Raw genomic sequence first — 19,102 nt, forward strand, 5'->3', positions numbered from 1 at the left:
CTGAGTGGTCTGGGCAATACTCATTCAGGCTCACTCAGCCAGGTCTAATCTCGAGGTGTTATAAAATTGGTAGCCCTTGATAGGCTGACCTGGAAATAACTCTTCTGTTGGTGCCAACCTGTTTCAGAAACAAGGAATAATAACAGTTTGGTGTCTAAATATCATCCTAATTTCTGGATGGATGGGAAGTGGAGGTGCTGTTCTCAGCTGGAGAAGCTTGCAGCAGGCTGTGCCCAATATGATCCAACCAAGAATGGTAAGAGACTGGGAATTCCCTCTAGTTTTTGTGAAATGACCATAAAAAAGTAAAAGCTTTTGGCCTTTAATCATTGAGGGTGTCAGGAACAGAATGCAAAATTCTACATTTTCAGAATTTTCCAAGAGGAATCATCTGTCTTTCCTACCAGCCTGTTGGTGCTTCCATCTCAAAGCTGATGTCTACAGCTCCTAACCACTTGAAGTGTGCTCTTTGGACCAGCAGCATCAACATCTCCTAGGAGCTAGTTAGAAATGCAAATGATCTGGCCCCACTCATGACCTACTAGATCAGAATTTTCATTTTAACAAGATCCCAGGAGACTTATGTGCACAGTACAGTTTGAGGAGCCCTGCTATAACCTGCATTTGAATGGCATGGTCTATTTAAATCTTAATTAAAGAGGCAGCCTTAAGAGATATAAAATATTTATGTCTTACAGTGACATCATGTCACACATAAATTTAATTACACAAATTCAACTCTATACCCTTAAAGGTGAGAGGAATTTTTTTTTCTTTTACATTTTACTCTGTGATTTCTCCTTGCCTCCTCTTCAAACTTGCCCTTGACCTCCACAGTCTCAGAGAGGAGAAGGCCACAGTCTAAATGCAAAGTGAAAACAAAAAAAGCTGTTTTTTTGCCTTTGACAGTAAAGGCTCAGGTCCAGGGGATTGGGCTGCAACTGGATTTTATTGATGACTTTGGAACCCTAACCTCCAGTCGAGTACAACTCCACTCAAATGCATTTCACATTTATTATGCTCTTGTTCCTCTCAACCATCTGGGGTACATGGTGTGATGTTAAGGGAATGGGCTGCCTTGAGCAATTCAGTATGCTCCGGGTCACACCACTGGAAGTGCTCTGCAAATCCATTGTCGAATAGGAATAATGGCCCATGTGGATTGTTTTCCTTCCATTTTCCTCTCTTCTCAACCTCTTTTGCCATAGTTTCCCTTTCTCATTTATTCTTTTGTGCACTAAAACTTAATACTGAAAATTGGCAACCCAAGGCGGATGTAACACATGGCTAGGTTTTCTGTGGCTTCCTGATTCATAGGCCCTCTCATTGCCACTTTAAAAACCACCACTTTTCACCCTGTACCTTGGGGAAAAAAGCTCTTAGACATAATCGATCCCTGGGCCCAGAAGAACAATACTTAACAAGTTTTAGAAATTGGTAAGTATTCAAGTGATCCTACACATTAGTCCTGTTTACCATATTCATGTGGGCCAATATTTAATAAAAATGAAATGGAAAGTTTTCTATGGATAGGATCCACCATAATAACAGAACGGCATGGGCTTACCTCTGTGAGTGAAAGCCCTTTCCAAAGTCAGTGATCTGGTCTCCAAATTTCTGCCAATGCCTTGCTGTGGGCCCTCAGATGAGTCACGTGGCCATCAAGGGCCCCAATGTCCTCATCTCAAAAATGGCAGGGAGTTCTGAGGGGCTTAGGATGAAATAATATCTAAGCCCTTTTCCAATTCTGAAATTCTTTGACTTGGTATTTCCATTTTGTAGTTTTCACCATGCATGCTGCAGCTATTCCTCTTCGGGGTGCAAGTATTTCCCTCCTCCAAGTGATACACATGTGACTGAGGTGCTAGGGACATCTGAATGACTCACCAGAATGCCAGTGCGGGAGGACTGGTCATGCAGAGCTGTTCCCCATGTGAAACCAGGGCCTGAGCACTCTTGGGGTCCTGCTGTGGTTGTCATGCAGTCACTGTGCTAATGGTTTTGCTTTTGCATTGCAACCCATTGCCATATCCTCCTCTGAGCATCTCCTCACTCTACCCTCTTCTGATTTGGTTAAATAACTTCATGGATCTGAGTTTTGCACAGTTGAGAGCAGAGTTTTCAAGAAGCACACTGCACTGTGAATGCAGCTTATGGTCATCACCCTGGGTGAAGGCTCACAGGATTCCTGGTACCAAGCACATTGGCAGTGCGGGTCTATGAGCACTGGGCTTTGGATAATCCCTCTGAGCCTCTAAGAGCATTTTCTCACCTGCAATATGGGGATAATGATAATAGGTAGCTATGTATAAGGCTGGGAGATTCAATGGTGTTGTGGAAAGCAGTACAGCTGCCAACATTTACAGAGTTCTTGATAAATGGTAATTGTGTCTACTTGTCTTCCTTATTGGTGGATGAAAGAATCTGAGGCTGAGATATAGCCTCAGAACTTGTGTGTGTCTGGGAAGCAGCAGAAGTGGATGAGTAAAAACAGACCCAGCCACACCCAACCCATAGTAACACCCATTTCTGCAACCAGAACTGGCCCTGATCTCCCCACTGTGGGGAGGGAAAGGAAGGAAGGGAAAAGCAAGGCCAGAGGACGAAGAAAGAGAGACCAGTCATAGAATGTCCAGGGCTGGAAGTGGCCAAGGCTCACAGCTAGTATTGGTGAAGCCAGAGTTAGAACACCAGTCTCCCAGCTCCAAGTTGAGTTCTAAATAGGAACCATACTTCCTATTACAGGGGTTTTCCTTCTTCTGTGGTCATTGTATACCCAGATCACTACCCCAGCCTACTCTTTCTTGCCAAGTCTGCACGGGACTGGGCTCCAGTGTCAATGTGTGACTCTCCTCTACCACATCCCTGATGTGAGCTGTCCAACTTCAAGTCAACCTCATACAGAAATGAGGAACTCATCGTCTACCTATGCAGCCCATTCTCTTCCCATCTCTCGTTATTAAGGATGTCTTTGTATTAGCCTGAAGTCTGTGCAGTGCCTCCCGTACCACAGAGAGCCCCAGACACAGCCACACACCTTTGATTCATTGAGTCCAGGAATGGCCTTTGCAGAGCTACAAAGGAGACATAGTGAGAGATGCATATGAAGAGATGAGAGGAAGGAGAGAGAGAAAGAGAAAGAGAGAGGAGAAGAGAAGAGAAAGGAGGAAAGAGGGAAGAGAGAGGAGAGCTAAACAGACGGAGACATGGAAACAGAGATAAGCAGAAAGACAAAGACGGAGAGATGCTGGGGTTGGTATAGTTTGAAAGAGGCAGAAAGAACACATATTCAGATGCCTTAAGGCAACTAAAAGTGGATTCCAGCCCACTCAAAAAGCAGCACAATGACCTCCCACCTCAGCCACCCCCTCCTCAAGCCCACAACCATGTCAGGAAGCTAGTGAGTCACTGTCCCCCTGAGTCACCAATTCCCACTCCTGAGCTTAGCAGGTGGCAGAGACATTCCCGGAAGTCTCTATGCCTACAGGGAAGGGTGCAAGTCTAACCCCACTGGCAGGCTTTTCCTGGGAATACAGAGAGAGAGGGCCCCCGAATATGGACTTCTGGAAGCTTCTGGTGTGTACTAGAAAAGGGAATCAGAAACCAGCAGGCCCAAGGAGATAAAAGACAGCTTCTGACAAGGCCAAGTCAGGTTTCACTGTGTCTTATTGCTCCTTCTGGCCCCCTTTCTTCTGTTGTTTTCCCTGGGCACTTTTTCTCAGAAAAAACCCCTGGCTGCTCACTTCCGGTTGGGTCCATTAGTTTTCATGCTCATTTTTTCTTTTCCTGTTTTTCTCTTTTCAGCTTCAAAGAAGCCTCTTCCTCCTACTCCTGAAGACAACAGGGTGAGTGAAAGCGCTAGCTCCGGGTGCAGGTGGGCCCACAGGCTACCTGATTGGCATGTTCCTATTTGCATGTCCCCCTCTCCCCACAGTTTTCAAACCCTGGCTGCATGCAGCAGGCTGTCATGATTCAGCAGAACTCAACACATTGGGTATTTTTGGGCTTGAACTCTCTTGGGGGGTCTGTCCACTTAAAGGACCATTCAGCTGCTAAATCTCCATCTCACTTTATTTATTCAACAAATACTGATATCAAATTGGGTGGCCATTCACCTGACCACTTTGGAGTATAGTAGCAGCTCACTCTACATAAAAGTGTGTCTGGCATGGTGGCTCACGTCTGTAATCCCAGCACTTTGGGAGGCCAAAGTGGGAGGATCACTTGAGCCCAGGAGTTCGAGACCAGCCTGGACAACAAAGTGAGACCCCCATCTCTAGAATAAATTTTTAAAAATTAGCTGGTGTGGTGGTGCACACCTGTAGTCGCAGCTACTTAGCAAGCTGAGGTGGGAGGATCACTTGCTCCCAGGAGGTCGAGACTGCAGTAAGCCATGACTCTGTGCCACTGCACTTCAACCCGGGTGACAGAGCAAGACCCCGTCTCCAGAAAAAAAAAAAACAAACAAGGTGCACATCTACTCTTCGCAAGCATTTTGGAGACATACATTTGTTGATATTTTATATATTTCAAAGCACTTCCACCCCTTTATTATCTATTTTTAAACTTACTATCCGTTCTATCCACTTCAGAGGGTTTTAGTTTTATTCTCATTGTAAAGCTTGGGAAATCAAATCCCAAGACAGGTCTTGAGGCTTTTCCAAGGCCATTCAGCAACTTAGTAGGATGTAAGGTTTCTGGCGTGGTGGTCTTTAACTCGAGTGGTGGTTCTCAAAGTATAGTCCATGGACCAGAAGCATCTGCATCACCTGGGAGCATGTTAGAAATACAAATTCTTAGGCCCCACCCCCAGACCTGCTGTGTCCAAAATGCTGGGGGAGGGGCCCAGGAATCTGCATTTTAATAAGCCTCCTCACTGATCTATAATATACTGACTTACAAGTCTTAGATGGCATAGTACCTACTCTAGGGCAGCTTATTTTGTTAAGGAGATGAAAAAAAAAAGATGGGGGAAAGGATCATGACCTTTAGGTAGGGGATATGACCCTGACCTTATGATAATATTAACACCAATATCCACTTTTCTTTTTTTTTTTTTTTTTTTGAGATAGAGTCTTGCTCTTGTCACCCAGGCTGGAGTGCAATGGCATGATCTCGGCTCACTGCAACCTCCGCCTCCCAGGTTCAAGCGATTCTCCTGCCTCAGCCTCCCGAGTAGCTGGGATTACAGGCGCTCACCATCATGCCCGGCTAATTTTTGTATTTTTAATAGAGACAGACTTTTACCATGTTGGCCAGGCAGGTCTTAAACTCCTGTCCTCAGGCAATCAACCCACTTCAACCTCCCAAAGTGCTGGAATTACAGGCGTGAGCCACTGTGCCCGACCAATATCCACATTTGAGTACTCGCTCTTCATTCCAGAGCAAGTTCTTTAACAAGAGCTTTCAGATTCCATTTCCTCATGCTTCTTCCTGAAGAATGAGCTCTGCCTTTTTTCCCTTCAGCCAAAATGGTGACATTTCAAAACTGGCAGCGTCCCCATGAAGGAAGCTCTAAATCCTCAAAGCCCCAGCCTGGTGTTTAGATCTTTCATCAGCCTACTCCCTCACAACAGGAAAGAAATGTACTGAAACTGTAGCAGAGAATGAGCTCTCTCTCCTTTTCTTTCACTGACCTTCTTCTGCAGAACTATTTCACCAACCCCTTTGAAGGCCTGGTTCGGAACCCTACTGCCCTCCCTTGCAGACGGTTCCCTCAACAGTCCCGCCTAAACCCACACCTCCCATCTTAAGTGAGGCTGCTCTTGTGTCTTTATTTTTGGTATCAATGAAGGTGAAAGCCATAAAACACTGCTGGTCCTTCTCTCCCTACACTCTGCCATTTGGCTTTTCAGCCTTCTTGGAGGAGCATCGTGGATACTGTTTTGAGTGTTCTGACCACAAAGGTTTTGGAATCATTGTTCTACTTTCAACCACATGTCTAAATCCAGTGCAACGGTTCTCTTGTCTGAGCCACTTGAAGTCATTTCTCTCCTCACCTTCTTGTTCTGCTGCCTGAGTGGTAATGACATCTCAGGTTGTCATACAGAGAAACTGTTTTTAATCCAGTCTGAGCCAACAGGTCTCATGCTCTATGTGAGAAACACTGTGAGCAGGGCCAGTCCTCCGGGGTCAGGGGATGGCTATTTTGGTTCAAGATGGAGAATATCCATGGTCAGAGTGAAGGACAATCCTAGGCCTCTTTTGCCTATGGATACAAACAAGGTCGTATGTCACACTGAAGTACAAATTCCAATTCTTCTTGGCCCCCTGCATCCATGGGAACTCAACTCTTCCTCTTACAGTCCCTCCCAGTCAACCCAGGGCTTGCTGAGGGGCCACTAGAATGTGTCTGCACGTATCCTTTCTTGCTGGCTGCCTACTAAGGCACCCTATCCCTGCCACTGCTACCTGGGCTCTCTGTGAGGGCCCCTCAGCCCCGTGGAGCTCTTCCCACCTGGGGCCAGCAGAGGTCCTGGGGGGTCAGGTTGTGCTGAGGCCTGCAGCAGAGTGGCCAGGAGGCAGGATCCTCATTCCTTTCATGCCTCACCACATCATGGAGGCTCCCAAACAACCCTTCCTGAGCCCACAGACTCAGTTTCTCCAAATGCCATCCCTTGATTTTCTCACTCAGATCTAATGGTTCCCAACCTTATCAAACTCAATGCTGCCTTTTAATGACAGATATTTTGTAAGGCTCCTTTTGTTATCCGGAAAAGAAATTTATAACTAATATAACATATAAATACACAATTTTTTAAAATTAAAGTACTTAATTAAAATTTTTTGTTGCTTTGAGACAGAGTGTCACTCTGTTGCCCAGGCTGGAGTGCAGTGGTGCAATCATAGCTCACTGCACCATCTGTCTCTTGGGCTCAAGCCATCCTCCCTCCTCGGCCTCCGCAGTTTCTGGGACTACAGGCACTTGCCACCACACCTGGCTAACTTTTGTATTAAACATACTTTTTAAAAAGAATCAACAAATGTTCTAATGTAATATTTAAAAAGGAAAGAAAAATAATATATATAACAAAATATGTGTTTCTATATAAATATTGGGACATGACTGCACTGGAAGACAGAATGAAATAGTCGATTTCTTGCACCGGTAGGTAGGATCCCATTGGATTTGGCATCTTGAATGCAACTGATACAAAATGTGGTATTGGGACTCAACTACAGCATTACCACCAGTGATATAATTTTCCAAAATGATGAACAACTCTTAGTAAACTTCTGAACCAAAGCATAGTCTTCCCTCAAAGTACAAGGTAGTTGCATTCTTGGGAAATCCAGTACTTTGGATAGGGTACAGCTAGGATCTAGGCTCAGGATGTTCTCATATAATTACTGTATAAGCTGGTTTCTCACCACATGAATGTTTACCAGGATATTCGAAAGTTGTGGGGAATGAGGGACTCTACAGAGCATTTTGCATTAAAGGCCTATAGCATACCTCAAACTGTGATGTTCAAAATAACCCCCATATTCCAAGCTTGCATGATTATTAGAAAAAAAAATACATGTCCAGTGTGCCCCTACAGAAAGGTACTATCATAATTTGAGGGCCCTGCTCTGACCTTTCTCTTCACAGGTATTAACCAATGAGTTGACCTGCAGTGGGATGAATGCCATAGCTCTGTTTCTTCTTCAAACATCCTTGAACACTATTCCTCCCTCCATAAGCTCTTAGAGCAAAAGCCTCAGGCCATCCACTCTTGTCCATAGCACCCCATTTACACATCCTCACAAGCTCCACAAATATCTAGATTTCAAATTCCAATCTGCAGCCGGGCACAGTGGCTGATTCCTGTACTCCCAGCACTTTGGGAGGCCGAGGCAGGAGGGTCACTTGAGCCCAGAAGTTTGAGACAAGTCTGGGCAACATAGTGAGACCCTGTCTCTATTAAAAAAAAAAAAAATCCGATCTGGGCTCAGCTGAGATGACATACTACATCAAAATGACAAGACTCTTTTTTCAGCTCCAGTATTTTTATGCCACCAAATGCTTCAATGTACTCAGAGAACTTGTGACTTCCTAACACTAAACCACATTCTAGTGAGGAACTTAATATTTCCCTACATTTACTCTCACAAAGTCTGCTAACCCATAGCAGGCATGCCCATCCTGAACTCTGGCGACTGTGTGCTTTGTGGTCTTTCCTTCATGTCCTCAATATGGACATGAAGAAAGGGACTGAGGAACAGAGACATCAGCAATAGAGCCTGTAGGAGAAGGAAGGGAGACAGGTGCTAGAGTAGAGAGAGTCTTAGGGCTAATTCAAGTGGTAGATTGGCCAGGTCCATTTCTCCATCTGGGCCTCAGTTTCCTCATCCTAAATGAAAAAGTGTATTAAATGATCTGTTAGAGGAATTCCAGCTCCAATAACCTATGATTCCGTAGATCTAGATAAACCCACAAATCATATTAGTAAAGCACAAACTGAAAGATTTCATGTTGACTGCATCTCCTTTGCCAAGGGCATGATGCATCCAGCAGAGAGGCTGCTGCATATAACATAGTGCAGATAGAGAAACCAGCCGACTTTTGTGAAAATCACGTGGCTGCTTGGAATTCACTGTGGTCAGAATTTACCTCATAGAATGAGCAATGTGATGAATTCCAAGCACTGATGTCTTTGTGTCATGTTCAGCGCTGTAACTCTAACTCATAAAGAAAGTCAACCAGAGGAAGGCAGACTGTCTCCCCAGACACCCCGAAGAAAGGAGGCATTTTACCTCCTTTTTTATGTCTTTGCTTGGTTTTGTTGTCTCTCTTCCCCAGCGACCACTTTGGGAACCTGCAGAAACTGTGGTCATTGCCTTATATGACTACCAAACCAATGATCCTCAGGAACTCGCACTGCGGCGCAACGAAGAGTACTGCCTGCTGGACAGTTCTGAGATTCACTGGTGGAGAGTCCAGGACAGGAATGGGTAAGTCATCTTTGTGGCTGGTGTCCCCGTGTTTGAGGTGTGGTGCGAACAAATAAAATGCCAGGATGATTTGTCCTATCTCCCACAGTGTGACCACAGCACTGAGGTGGGAGAAGAGAGCAGAGGCAGAAGGAAGAGGGAGGAAGAGGAAGTAGTTGAGGCTCATTTTTCCTCTTCTCAGAAGTGGCTCTGAGGCAGTCACTTGCTATGCTTGCTCCCTGCACCCCATATCAGGCACTCCAGACCCAAACTCATCTAAAAAACCCCCTGGATTTTTCCACTGACATCTATAATTTGGGAGCTTGGCAATTTGTTGTGCAAAGTGCTATTGTTCCTGAGTGTTAAGTGAGGCTGAAGGTACATCCCATTAGGAAGTGCTTATTTTTGGTGAAAAGAAAAGGTGTGTATAGAGATGGTACAGATTGATAGTTATGTTAGGACACATCAGAAAGAAGATACTAAAGATTTAGTTACAATCGCAGTCATCGAACTAGCCATCCACATGACTCAGGGAGAAAATAAGGTTGTACAAATACCACTTTCCCACTATGCAACTTTTGAATGAAAAAAAATACCGAGCATGAGATTCACACTGCCTTTTAAGGTTTTATTTTTTTTCCTCTTAATATATCCGATGTATTAACCCATGCTCTGGAATATTTTCCAGAATCTGAGTTCAATAGTTGCATCAATCCAGCCATAAATGTACTCTAAATTGCAAATTCCCTTGTTGAACACTTAGGTTATCTCCAATATTTTGCAAATATTAACAACACTGCAACGAACATCTTTGTATATTAATATTAAGGGTTTAAATGTTTTCAAGGTATGAGGTTATTATTAATTTTAAAATATAAAAAAGAAAACTGTCCTTGCAACATATAGATCACTTATGTCAACATTTTACTTAACTAACAGTAGAGAGAAATATACATAAAAAATAAGCCACCTTCCATTTGCCCCCATGTCAAGTCCAAAAGTAATCCCTATTCGGCCGGGTGCACTGGCTCATGCCTGTAATCCCAGCAGTTTGGGAGGCCAAGGCGAGTGTATCACTTGAGGCCAGGAGTTTGAGACCAGCCTGGCCAACATGGTAAACCCTGTCTCTACTAAAAATATAAAAATTAGCATGGTGTGGTGGCTCAAGCCTGTAATCCCAGCTACTCCACTGGCTGAAGCATGAAAATCACTTGAACCCAGGAGGGAGAGGTTGCAGTGAGCCAAGATAGTGCCACTTCACTCCAGCCTGAGCGACAGAGCAAGACTCTGTCTCAAAAGAAAAAAAAAAAGTGATCACTATTAATACCTTCTTGTGTATCATAAATAAAAGTTATACCTATGCAAATGCATCCTTTTTTCACTTGTACCAAGTGGATCCATTCTGTTCTGCATCTTGCTTTTAATTTTTAATGATATTAATACACTTTGAAGATCTTTTCATACCAGCACATGCAAATCTACCTCATTTTTAAAATAGTTGCATGGGCCGGCCGCAGTGGCTCATGCCTGTAATCCCAGCACTTTGATTGGGAGGCCAAGGCGGGCTGATAACCTGAGGTCAGGAGTTCAAGACCAACCTGGCCAAAATGGTGAAACCCCATCTCTACTAAAAATACAAAAAATTAGCTGGGTGTGGTGGCAGGTGCCTGTGATTCCAGCTACTTGGGAGGCTGGGGCAGGAGAATCACTTGAACCTGGGAGGTGGAGGTTGCAGTGGGCCAAGATCGCACCACTGAACTCCAGCCTGGGAGACAGAACAAGAGTCCATCTCAAAGATAATAATAATAATAATAATAATAATAATTGCACAATCTTAGAATGTATGATTGTATTATAAGTATTTAAATAATCCTTTATGGTGGGACATTTAGTTGCCAGTTTATTTGTTTCCTCTGCTGTTTCAAACAAGGCTTTAATGAAGATCTTGTATTCATGTATCTTGGCCATCTTTGGAATACAAACATATATATATAATATATATTTATCACATTAGTTTTCCTTTTCTTTTTTTTGAGACAGGGTCTTGCTCTGTCACCCAGGTTGGAGCACAGTGGCACTCTCACAGTTCACTGCAGCCTTGACCTCTCAGGCTCAAGTGATCCTCCCATCTCAGACCCCTACAGAGCTGAGACTATAGGCATGCACCACCATGCCCAGATAATTTTTAAATTTTTTGTAGAAATGGGGTCTCATTATGTTGCCCGGGCTTGTGTCAAACTACTGTACTCAAGAAATTCTCCCACTTTGGCCTCCCAAAGTAGTTGGGATTATAGGCATGAGCCACCATACCTGGCCTATATGTCACATTTCTAACTGTGCAACAGTTAAGTCAGAGTATGTGATATCTTAATTTTGCCACATAATTTCCTCACAAAGCTTGCCAAATTTACCTTCCTGCTAACAGAGTTGTGGAAGTGCCAAGACTGGGTATCACTGAACTTTTTAAAAAAAGCCAATCTGATGGGTTAAAAAAAAAAAAAAAGAGGGGCACAAATATCTTTAAGGATAAGACTTTACCTTTTACATACATCAGAATTTACATTTTCAAGGTGCCTTCTCTTTAAGTAGGCTTATCAACCCCATTACAGGGGGAGGAAAGACAGAAGTGAGACAGGGTAAAACGTGATGAGATTCAGAACCATGGTTTGAGAGGCAGTGTAGTTTGCTAGCTAAGAACAGACCCCAACTCCCCTCATCTGGAACCTCCCTTTCTAGTTGATTCATGAAGACAATTGAGCTGGTCACATCACCTTCTCTCTGTCCATTATAGACAGGCCCATATCCGAAATAGGTTCAAGACTGTCTACAGGGTCTACAAACACCTAAGGGACCTAGGAATTCATTAGTTCAATCAACTGACTTTACTTAGCACACCTAATGTACCAGAAAATTTCTTCTCCTAGGTCTTACTTCCCCAAATGACAGTCAAACCCTTCATTTGGTGACCTGTGGAAAGGCTTAACTATGCACTTCAAAGGGCATCAAAGAGGACACCCCAGCAGCCAGTCAGCATTATGGGAATTTCCCCAGTTTGCTTTGTGATAGTGTGGTATAGTGGAAAGCACACAAGATGGGGAGAAAGAGGACTTGGACTTTATCAGCTACTCTTGTCATATGTAGCTGAGGATTCACAGATGACCATGTCATATGTGTGACCATGTCATTCACAGATGACCAAGTCACTTTTCCTCTGCGAATCCATTTCCTGAACTGTAAAATGCAGATGATAATGTCAGCTTTGTCTACGTCACAGTGTTGAGAAAATCAATGAGATAATGGAAGTGAAAGAGCTTTGGAAATTCTACATATCCACATACAACTGTGAGAGTTACCATTTGTGTAGATGACCCAGCTTTGGGTGGCATATTCTATTCAAAAGCAAAATATTATTCGATCCATTAATATAATTGTAAAAGTATAGTATGGCAAAAGTAGACATAATTAAGGGGATTCCAAGAGTGATACAGAAGGAATGGCAAATTTCAGAATAAGCTGACTTTCTTCCGTTGGAATGGCTGCCTTGAGCACTGTATGAAGGATGATTCTGAGGGCAGATGTCCAATTCTCCAAAGAAAGTATGCCATGATTGATTAGCAATGTCTGCCAGAGCAGTAAAATATAAGATGATCATCCTGTATTTGGCATCTACAGTCTTGATTTCTTCACTCTTCACAACTCTGCACTGTTTACACATTTCCCATAAACATAATCACTAGATTGAAAATTGGCCTTATTATAAGAAAATTAAAACATGTTATGGAATAAAGAGCAATAAACTATCAGGCATCTTTTTTTGTTTTGTTTTGTTTTTTTGTTTTTTTGAGACAGAGTCTTGCTCTGTCACCCAGGCCGGAGTGCAGTGGCACGATCTCAGCTCATGGCAACCTCCACACCACCGCCCCCACCCGCCACCACCCAGGTTAAGCGAGTCTCATGCCTCAGCCTCCCAAGTAGCTGAGACTACAGGTGCATGCCACCACACCTGGATAATTTTTATATATTTTCTAGAGACAGGGTTTCACCATGTTGCCCAGGTTTGTCTAAAACTCCTGAGCTCAAGTGATCCACCCACCTCAGCCTCCCAAAATACTAGGATTACAGGTGTGAGCCACCACACCCAGCCTATCAGGCATCTTTTTACAGATTGACAGAGTATGGAGTATCTGCTTAAACTAGATTTTAAGTATAATCTAGTTTAAGCCCTTCATTTGACGGGTATAAAGTCAGAGGTCCAGAGAGTAGAAGGGATGCCGCTTTCACCCTGTGGTATTAAATGAGATAATGAATGTGAAAGTGCTTTGAAAACTACAAAGTTGTACACAAATGTAAAGAAGTTTGATATTCTTATTTTGTTTATTATGTTTTTTGTTTATGCACAATTATTAATTCTTGCTCAAAAGTGACTCCTGATCCCCAAATCTAGCCTGGCTTTATCCTTTTTTCTCGTGTTTATACCGTTCATATCTGAAGAAGCTCAATTAGGGAGGCCTTAAATTAAAAAGCTTACAATGCCAACTGGTAGTGTCTTTTAGAATCTGTGGTTGGAAAGTCATCTTTTATATTTTAATTATTTTGGTTTCCTGACTATAAAATGATAGTACTAAAGTGGAAAAAATGTTGATTATCACACAAAAATGTTTCCTTATAGAAAATAGACACTGAATATTAATCTTTTTTTCCAGTAGAGGAAATTTCACAATGAGGAGAACAGCAAACAGAGCTTTTTAAGTAAAATCGCCACTTCTTTTTTTATTATGTTTCATATTTTAGTAGTGAAATCAACCTGCCTTTAACAGACAAGTTGCTATTATTTTTTACCAATTCTTTTTTTTTTTTTTTTTTTTTTTTTTTGAGACAGAGTCTCGCTCTGTTGCCCAGGCTGGAGAGCAGTGGCACAATCTCGGCTCACTGCACCCTCCACCTCCTGGGTTCAAGCGATTCTTGTGCCTCAGCCTCCCGAGTAGCTGGGACTACAGGCATGTACCACCACACCTAGCTAATTTTTTTTTTTTTTGTAGTTTTAGTAGAGACAGGGTTTCAGCATATTGGCCAGGCTGGTCTTGAACTCTTGACCTCGTGATCCACCTGCCTCGGCCTCCAAAAGTGCTGGGATTACAGGCATGAGCCACTGCCCCCGGCCTACCAATTCTTGTATTCTAAACTTTAAAATGTCTTATCGCAAATGCCAAATAATGTGATATTCCCCGATCTTTAAATGACTTTTAATGGATTAAACCTATAAAATGATATAAAACTTAGTTCTATGTAAGTCTAAACATTAATTTTCCTTTTAACAGGCATGAAGGATATGTACCAAGCAGTTATCTGGTGGAAAAATCTCCAAATAATCTGGAAACCTATGAGTAAGATATTTTATTTGTTTTTGGAAAATACAGTCCTAAGGAATCCTCCTTAAGTTAGGAATAAATTATTGGTTGACTGTAAAAATACCAGATGATCCCTACTGCAACAGCAATGTTCACACATACCATCCAGCTCTTGATACCTAAATAAGGCTTTCCACTAAAAAAACCAGGACTTTCTGGAGAAAAGGCTTGGGGTAGGGATAGAACAAAAAGGAACTTGGAACATCTTTTTGTGCCAGAAAGTAAAGAAGTACTTAAAAAGAAATTTTTCTTTTTTAATTTTTTTTTTTTGAGACAGGGTCTCACTGTCACCCAGGCTGGAGTGCAATAGTGTGATCTCGGCTCATCGCAACCTCAACCTACTGGGCTCAAGCAATCCTCAGCCTCCCAAGTAGCTGGAACTACAGGCACATGCCACCATGTCCAGCTAATTTGTAAATTTTTTGTAGAGACAGGATCTCACTAGGTTGCCCAGGCTGGTCTTTAACTTCCGGGCTCTAGTGATCCTCCCATTATGGCCTCCCAAACTGCTGGGATCACAGGTATGAACCGCTGTGCCCAGCCAAAAAGATGTGGGCGTGCCAAATGAGCACAAAAGTTGGCTCTAACAGGCTCCATTTGATGAAATCTGGGACAATTTGAGTATCAAAATAAATAATGACTATTAAAATAAGTAATAGACTACAAACCATTGAATAATATAAGAATCTGTAATAAATAGATAGACTGATAGATAAATAAAGAAGTAAATAAATAAAAAGGAAAGGGTTTTTTCTTATAGTAGAATGCCAACTAATGAATGATAAAGTTTAAAAATCATCATTTTGTAACCCAGAGTATCAACTGATTCAGGCAAGAATCCTCAATGAATCTCACCACTAGCAGGTTAAAGTTTGATGAGCTATGGCATATTTACATAGTCTCAAAGTATCTCCTCAGAAATCACTTGTAATTACAAAGTGGAGGTAACTAGTAGGCCCATCTTTAACAATCAATCCAAATGCACATAAATAATGGAGCAAAAAGATATCTTGTGTCCCCTTATGTGATGCACTGAGAAGGCAGTCCCCTTATGTGATGCACTGAGAAGGGCACACATCACTTCCGTGATATTCCTGCTCAAAAAATGCACAACATGAATTTATTTATGAGGATATATTCATAAGGATATATTAGACAAATCCAAATTAGGGAATATTCTCTAAAATTAATGTCCTGTGCTCTTCAAAAAAAATGTTAATATCATGAAAGACACAACAGGCTGAGAAATTGGTCCACATTAAAAAAGACGAAAGAGGTCGGGCACAGTGGCCCACGCCTATAGTCTCAACACTTGGAGGCCGAGGCAGGTGGACCACCTGAGATCAGGAGTTTGAGACCAGCCTGACCAACATGGTGAAACCACCGTCTCTACTGAAAACACAGAATTAACCGGGCGTGATGGCACACGCCTGTAGTCCCAGATACTTGGGAGGCTGAGGCAGGAGAATTGCTTGAACCCAGGAGGCAGAGGTTGCTGTGAGCCAAGAGTGCACCATTGCACTCCAGCCTGGGCAACAAGAGCGAAACTCCATCTCAAAAAAAAAAATAGTAATAGATTAAAGAGACATGGTAACTAAATACAGTGGTGATCCTGGGCTGGATCTTGACCCATACAAAAAAAATATTTTTTGTTATAATATACATTATTGGGACAACCGATACAATTTGAATAAGATCTGCAGTTAAGTAATAGTGTTATGTAGATCTTAAATCTCATGACTTCGGTAATTGTACTGTGGTTAGATAAGTGTATACTCTGTGTCTTAGGAAATAGACACAGAAGTACTTAGGAATAAAAGTCAATTCTCAAATAGTTCAGAAGAAAAGTCAATCTATGTCTATCTAAAGGGAATAGTAAAGCAAATGTATAAAATATCAGCAATTGGCTCATCTGGGTTATGTGTATATGATGGTTCTTTTACACTATTTTACAGCTTTTCTGTAAGTTTGAAATTATTTAAAAATTTTAAAAAATTAATTACTCACTAAATATAAGATACCAGGCCTAAACAATAAAGCTAATGAGGACACCTATTAATGCATTAGGGTTCTTAATTCAAATGTGGTCGAGTTATTTGTTGCTGAAATTCTAGTAGATTCTTTAGTGAAGAACCGTCATTTTCTGGAGTCTCTCAACCTGGTTTGTTTTGATCAAGTATGTGTGAGTAGCCCTTCCCTCAGTGAACAGAAGAGTCATCAGTTCTAAGAATTTTTGAGCTGAAATAAAACATATAGGGTATATGCTTAAATAAAATAAAAAATATTTATAGGTAATACCTTTGAAGAAAAAACAATAAGCATTTATTTCAAATGACCACTAGGCTATGTAGTTTTGTTTGTTCAACTTTGCTTTTAATCAGAATCTCTTTGTTTATGATCAAAGGAGCAAACTCAAAATTCCAACAGGATAAGCAATAGGAAATGGTGAGGTCTGGAGCAAATAAAAAAAGTCATTCACCCACCTAAAGGTATTTTAAGCCATTTTAAAAATAAAACACTATACCATGCAAACAAAACAATCTAGTTATACTGTGCACTTTCAGTTTGCATTCTCCAGATTATGAATCTCAGCTGGAAAATAACATGACTTACAAGCAAACATTCAGATATTTAGTATATAACTGGATATATGAAAGATTCCAGTATGATAACTTTTTATTCGTGAACTTAGTGTTGTCTAGTTTCAGGTGAGATCTGCCTAAGTACTTAAAAATGTACCACCTGGTAACATAGTCATGGGTTGGTAAATTGAATGGATTCAGGTCTCCTGCCTTGGTTTGCAGCCATGACCTTGGGCAAGTTACCTCACCCTATTTGAGTTCTGATCCCTTCTCCATAAAATGAAGGCTCAGACAAGATGAAGGAAGGCAAATCATGACTCTCTTGCTGGCATTCCCTTCCCATGCACTGAACTCAGGCAGACATCACCCTTTGATAGTGAAGCTATTTACCCACCATGCTGGTGACAACATTTTCAATGCACAGCTCTAGGCAGCCACTACTATCGCTGATGGCTTGTGTGTGAGATGAAGCCTATATTTTCCCAATCCTCCATTAGATAATCTCTAAGAGCCCATGTTGGTGTCATGTACTGTTCTGTCTTATAATGTTCAAAACCTCTAACGAATCCATGAATTCCTTTAGTCATGGCTACTCTCAAGTAGCCAAACAAGTTTGTTAAGTGGTATTCCTTCCCTACCCAGAACTTCTCTCCTCCTGCATTTATTAATTTTCAAAACTGATTATTAACTGATGATCAGTCTGCCTCCTCTTACCTAAAAAGCAGCCAGAGAGGTAAGGATGTGGCTCAAATATTGTTAACAACATTAAAAAAAAACTTCATCCCTAAAAATCATTTATATTCTTCTTTATCATTTTATAGTTGTTTTTCACCAGACAACAAAATTATAAAAATAATGCAATTACTTGGCAGAATGTCTGGAAGAGCAGTCTTAAAGAGGAAAATACTACAGTTGTTTTAAAAGGATATTTGCTAAACTTTCAAACTGGTATTACAATTTTATAGCTGCACTAGCACCCTCCTCCTTATAACGAACCGCCTACTGACTTATGAAACGAAGAGGAAAATTAATGTTTTCTAAAACTGTATTTTAGAAAATTTCCAACATATACAAAAGTAAAGATAATAATATAATGAATATCCATGTTCCCAAAATCCAGCATCAGCAATGATCAATATTTTGCCAATTCTGTTTCATATGTTTCTTTCCAATTAAACATTTTAATACCTGGAAATGAATCATGCATTTGCTTTTGAGTTTAAATGCACATATGTGTGCAGGCTTGTTAAATAAATAAAATACACTTAAAATTTTTTAAAGCACTGGTAGAAATAGAAAATGACCATATGATTTTCTAGCATTGTCTTTTATAAGTAAATAATGAAACTTTATAATATGTCATTGACATATGACTTTTCCTTGCTTTCAGGTGGTACAATAAGAGTATCAGCCGAGACAAAGCTGAAAAACTTCTTTTGGACACAGTAAGTCTCCTTAACCTGTCTTTTGACATAAAATAAAATGAATTAAGTGCAGTGTCTCATGCCTGGAATCCCAGCGATTTGACAGGCCAAGGTGGGAGGATCACTTGAGCCCAGGAGTTCAAGGTACAGTGAGCTATGATTGTACCACTGCACTTCAGCCTGGGCAAGATCAAGACCCTGTCAAAAGAAGAAAGGGAGGAAGGGAGGGAGGGAGGGAGGGAAGAAAGGTAAAAAGGAAAGAAAGAAAGAATTGTACTGTTTTTTCAGCTTTGCTGTTTTATGCCAGTGCAGTGGGTCGACATGTTGGATTAACGATAGTTTTCATGTCTGGTGAAAATATTCTGGGAATTTACAGGACTAGCAAACCACAGGATAAGAAACCTGGGCTTGGCATTGACATGCAGACATCACCACTGCTGCAGCAGTCTTTGAGAGTGGTGATGGCTGGCCATGGGGTGCCATCAGGGCTGGTCAGTCATGCCTTCTTCTCGGTGTGGGTCAGAGGTGCCTGTGACTCTGATTCGGCCTGACTGGGCTGTGAGTCCAGAGGAAACATAGCACTTGTTTTAACTTACATTTCATCAACAGTTATCCTCTAAAGCCATGCAGTGTGCATAGCAGGACCGATTTTACTCAGGCATGTCAAGATTAAGGGCAAAAGGAAAGAGAAAAGTAGAAAACACAGTATGGTGGGGCGGGTACTGGGCTCTAGTTCCTGTTATGTCACCAACTCAGTGTGTGACTTTGGGGA

At 41.7% G+C, this 19,102-nt stretch overlaps 1 protein-coding gene across 2 annotated transcripts in view; it reads left to right on the forward strand.

Moving 5' to 3' along the window:
• ITK (IL2 inducible T cell kinase) overlaps positions 1 to 19,102 on the forward strand; it is an 85,746-nt gene that overhangs the window by 44,620 nt on the left and 22,024 nt on the right. For both annotated transcript variants that reach the window (XM_055112829.2, XM_003818979.5), the window contains exons 4-8: positions 128 to 256; positions 3,805 to 3,845; positions 8,786 to 8,937; positions 14,235 to 14,300; positions 18,297 to 18,351. In XM_055112829.2, the coding sequence (XP_054968804.1) occupies positions 128 to 256; positions 3,805 to 3,845; positions 8,786 to 8,937; positions 14,235 to 14,300; positions 18,297 to 18,351 (443 nt within the window). The remainder of the gene's footprint in view (positions 1 to 127; positions 257 to 3,804; positions 3,846 to 8,785; positions 8,938 to 14,234; positions 14,301 to 18,296; positions 18,352 to 19,102) is intronic.

This window comes from Pan paniscus, chromosome 4 (genome assembly GCF_029289425.2).
Source record: "Pan paniscus chromosome 4, NHGRI_mPanPan1-v2.0_pri, whole genome shotgun sequence".
Lineage (NCBI taxonomy): Eukaryota > Metazoa > Chordata > Mammalia > Primates > Hominidae > Pan > Pan paniscus.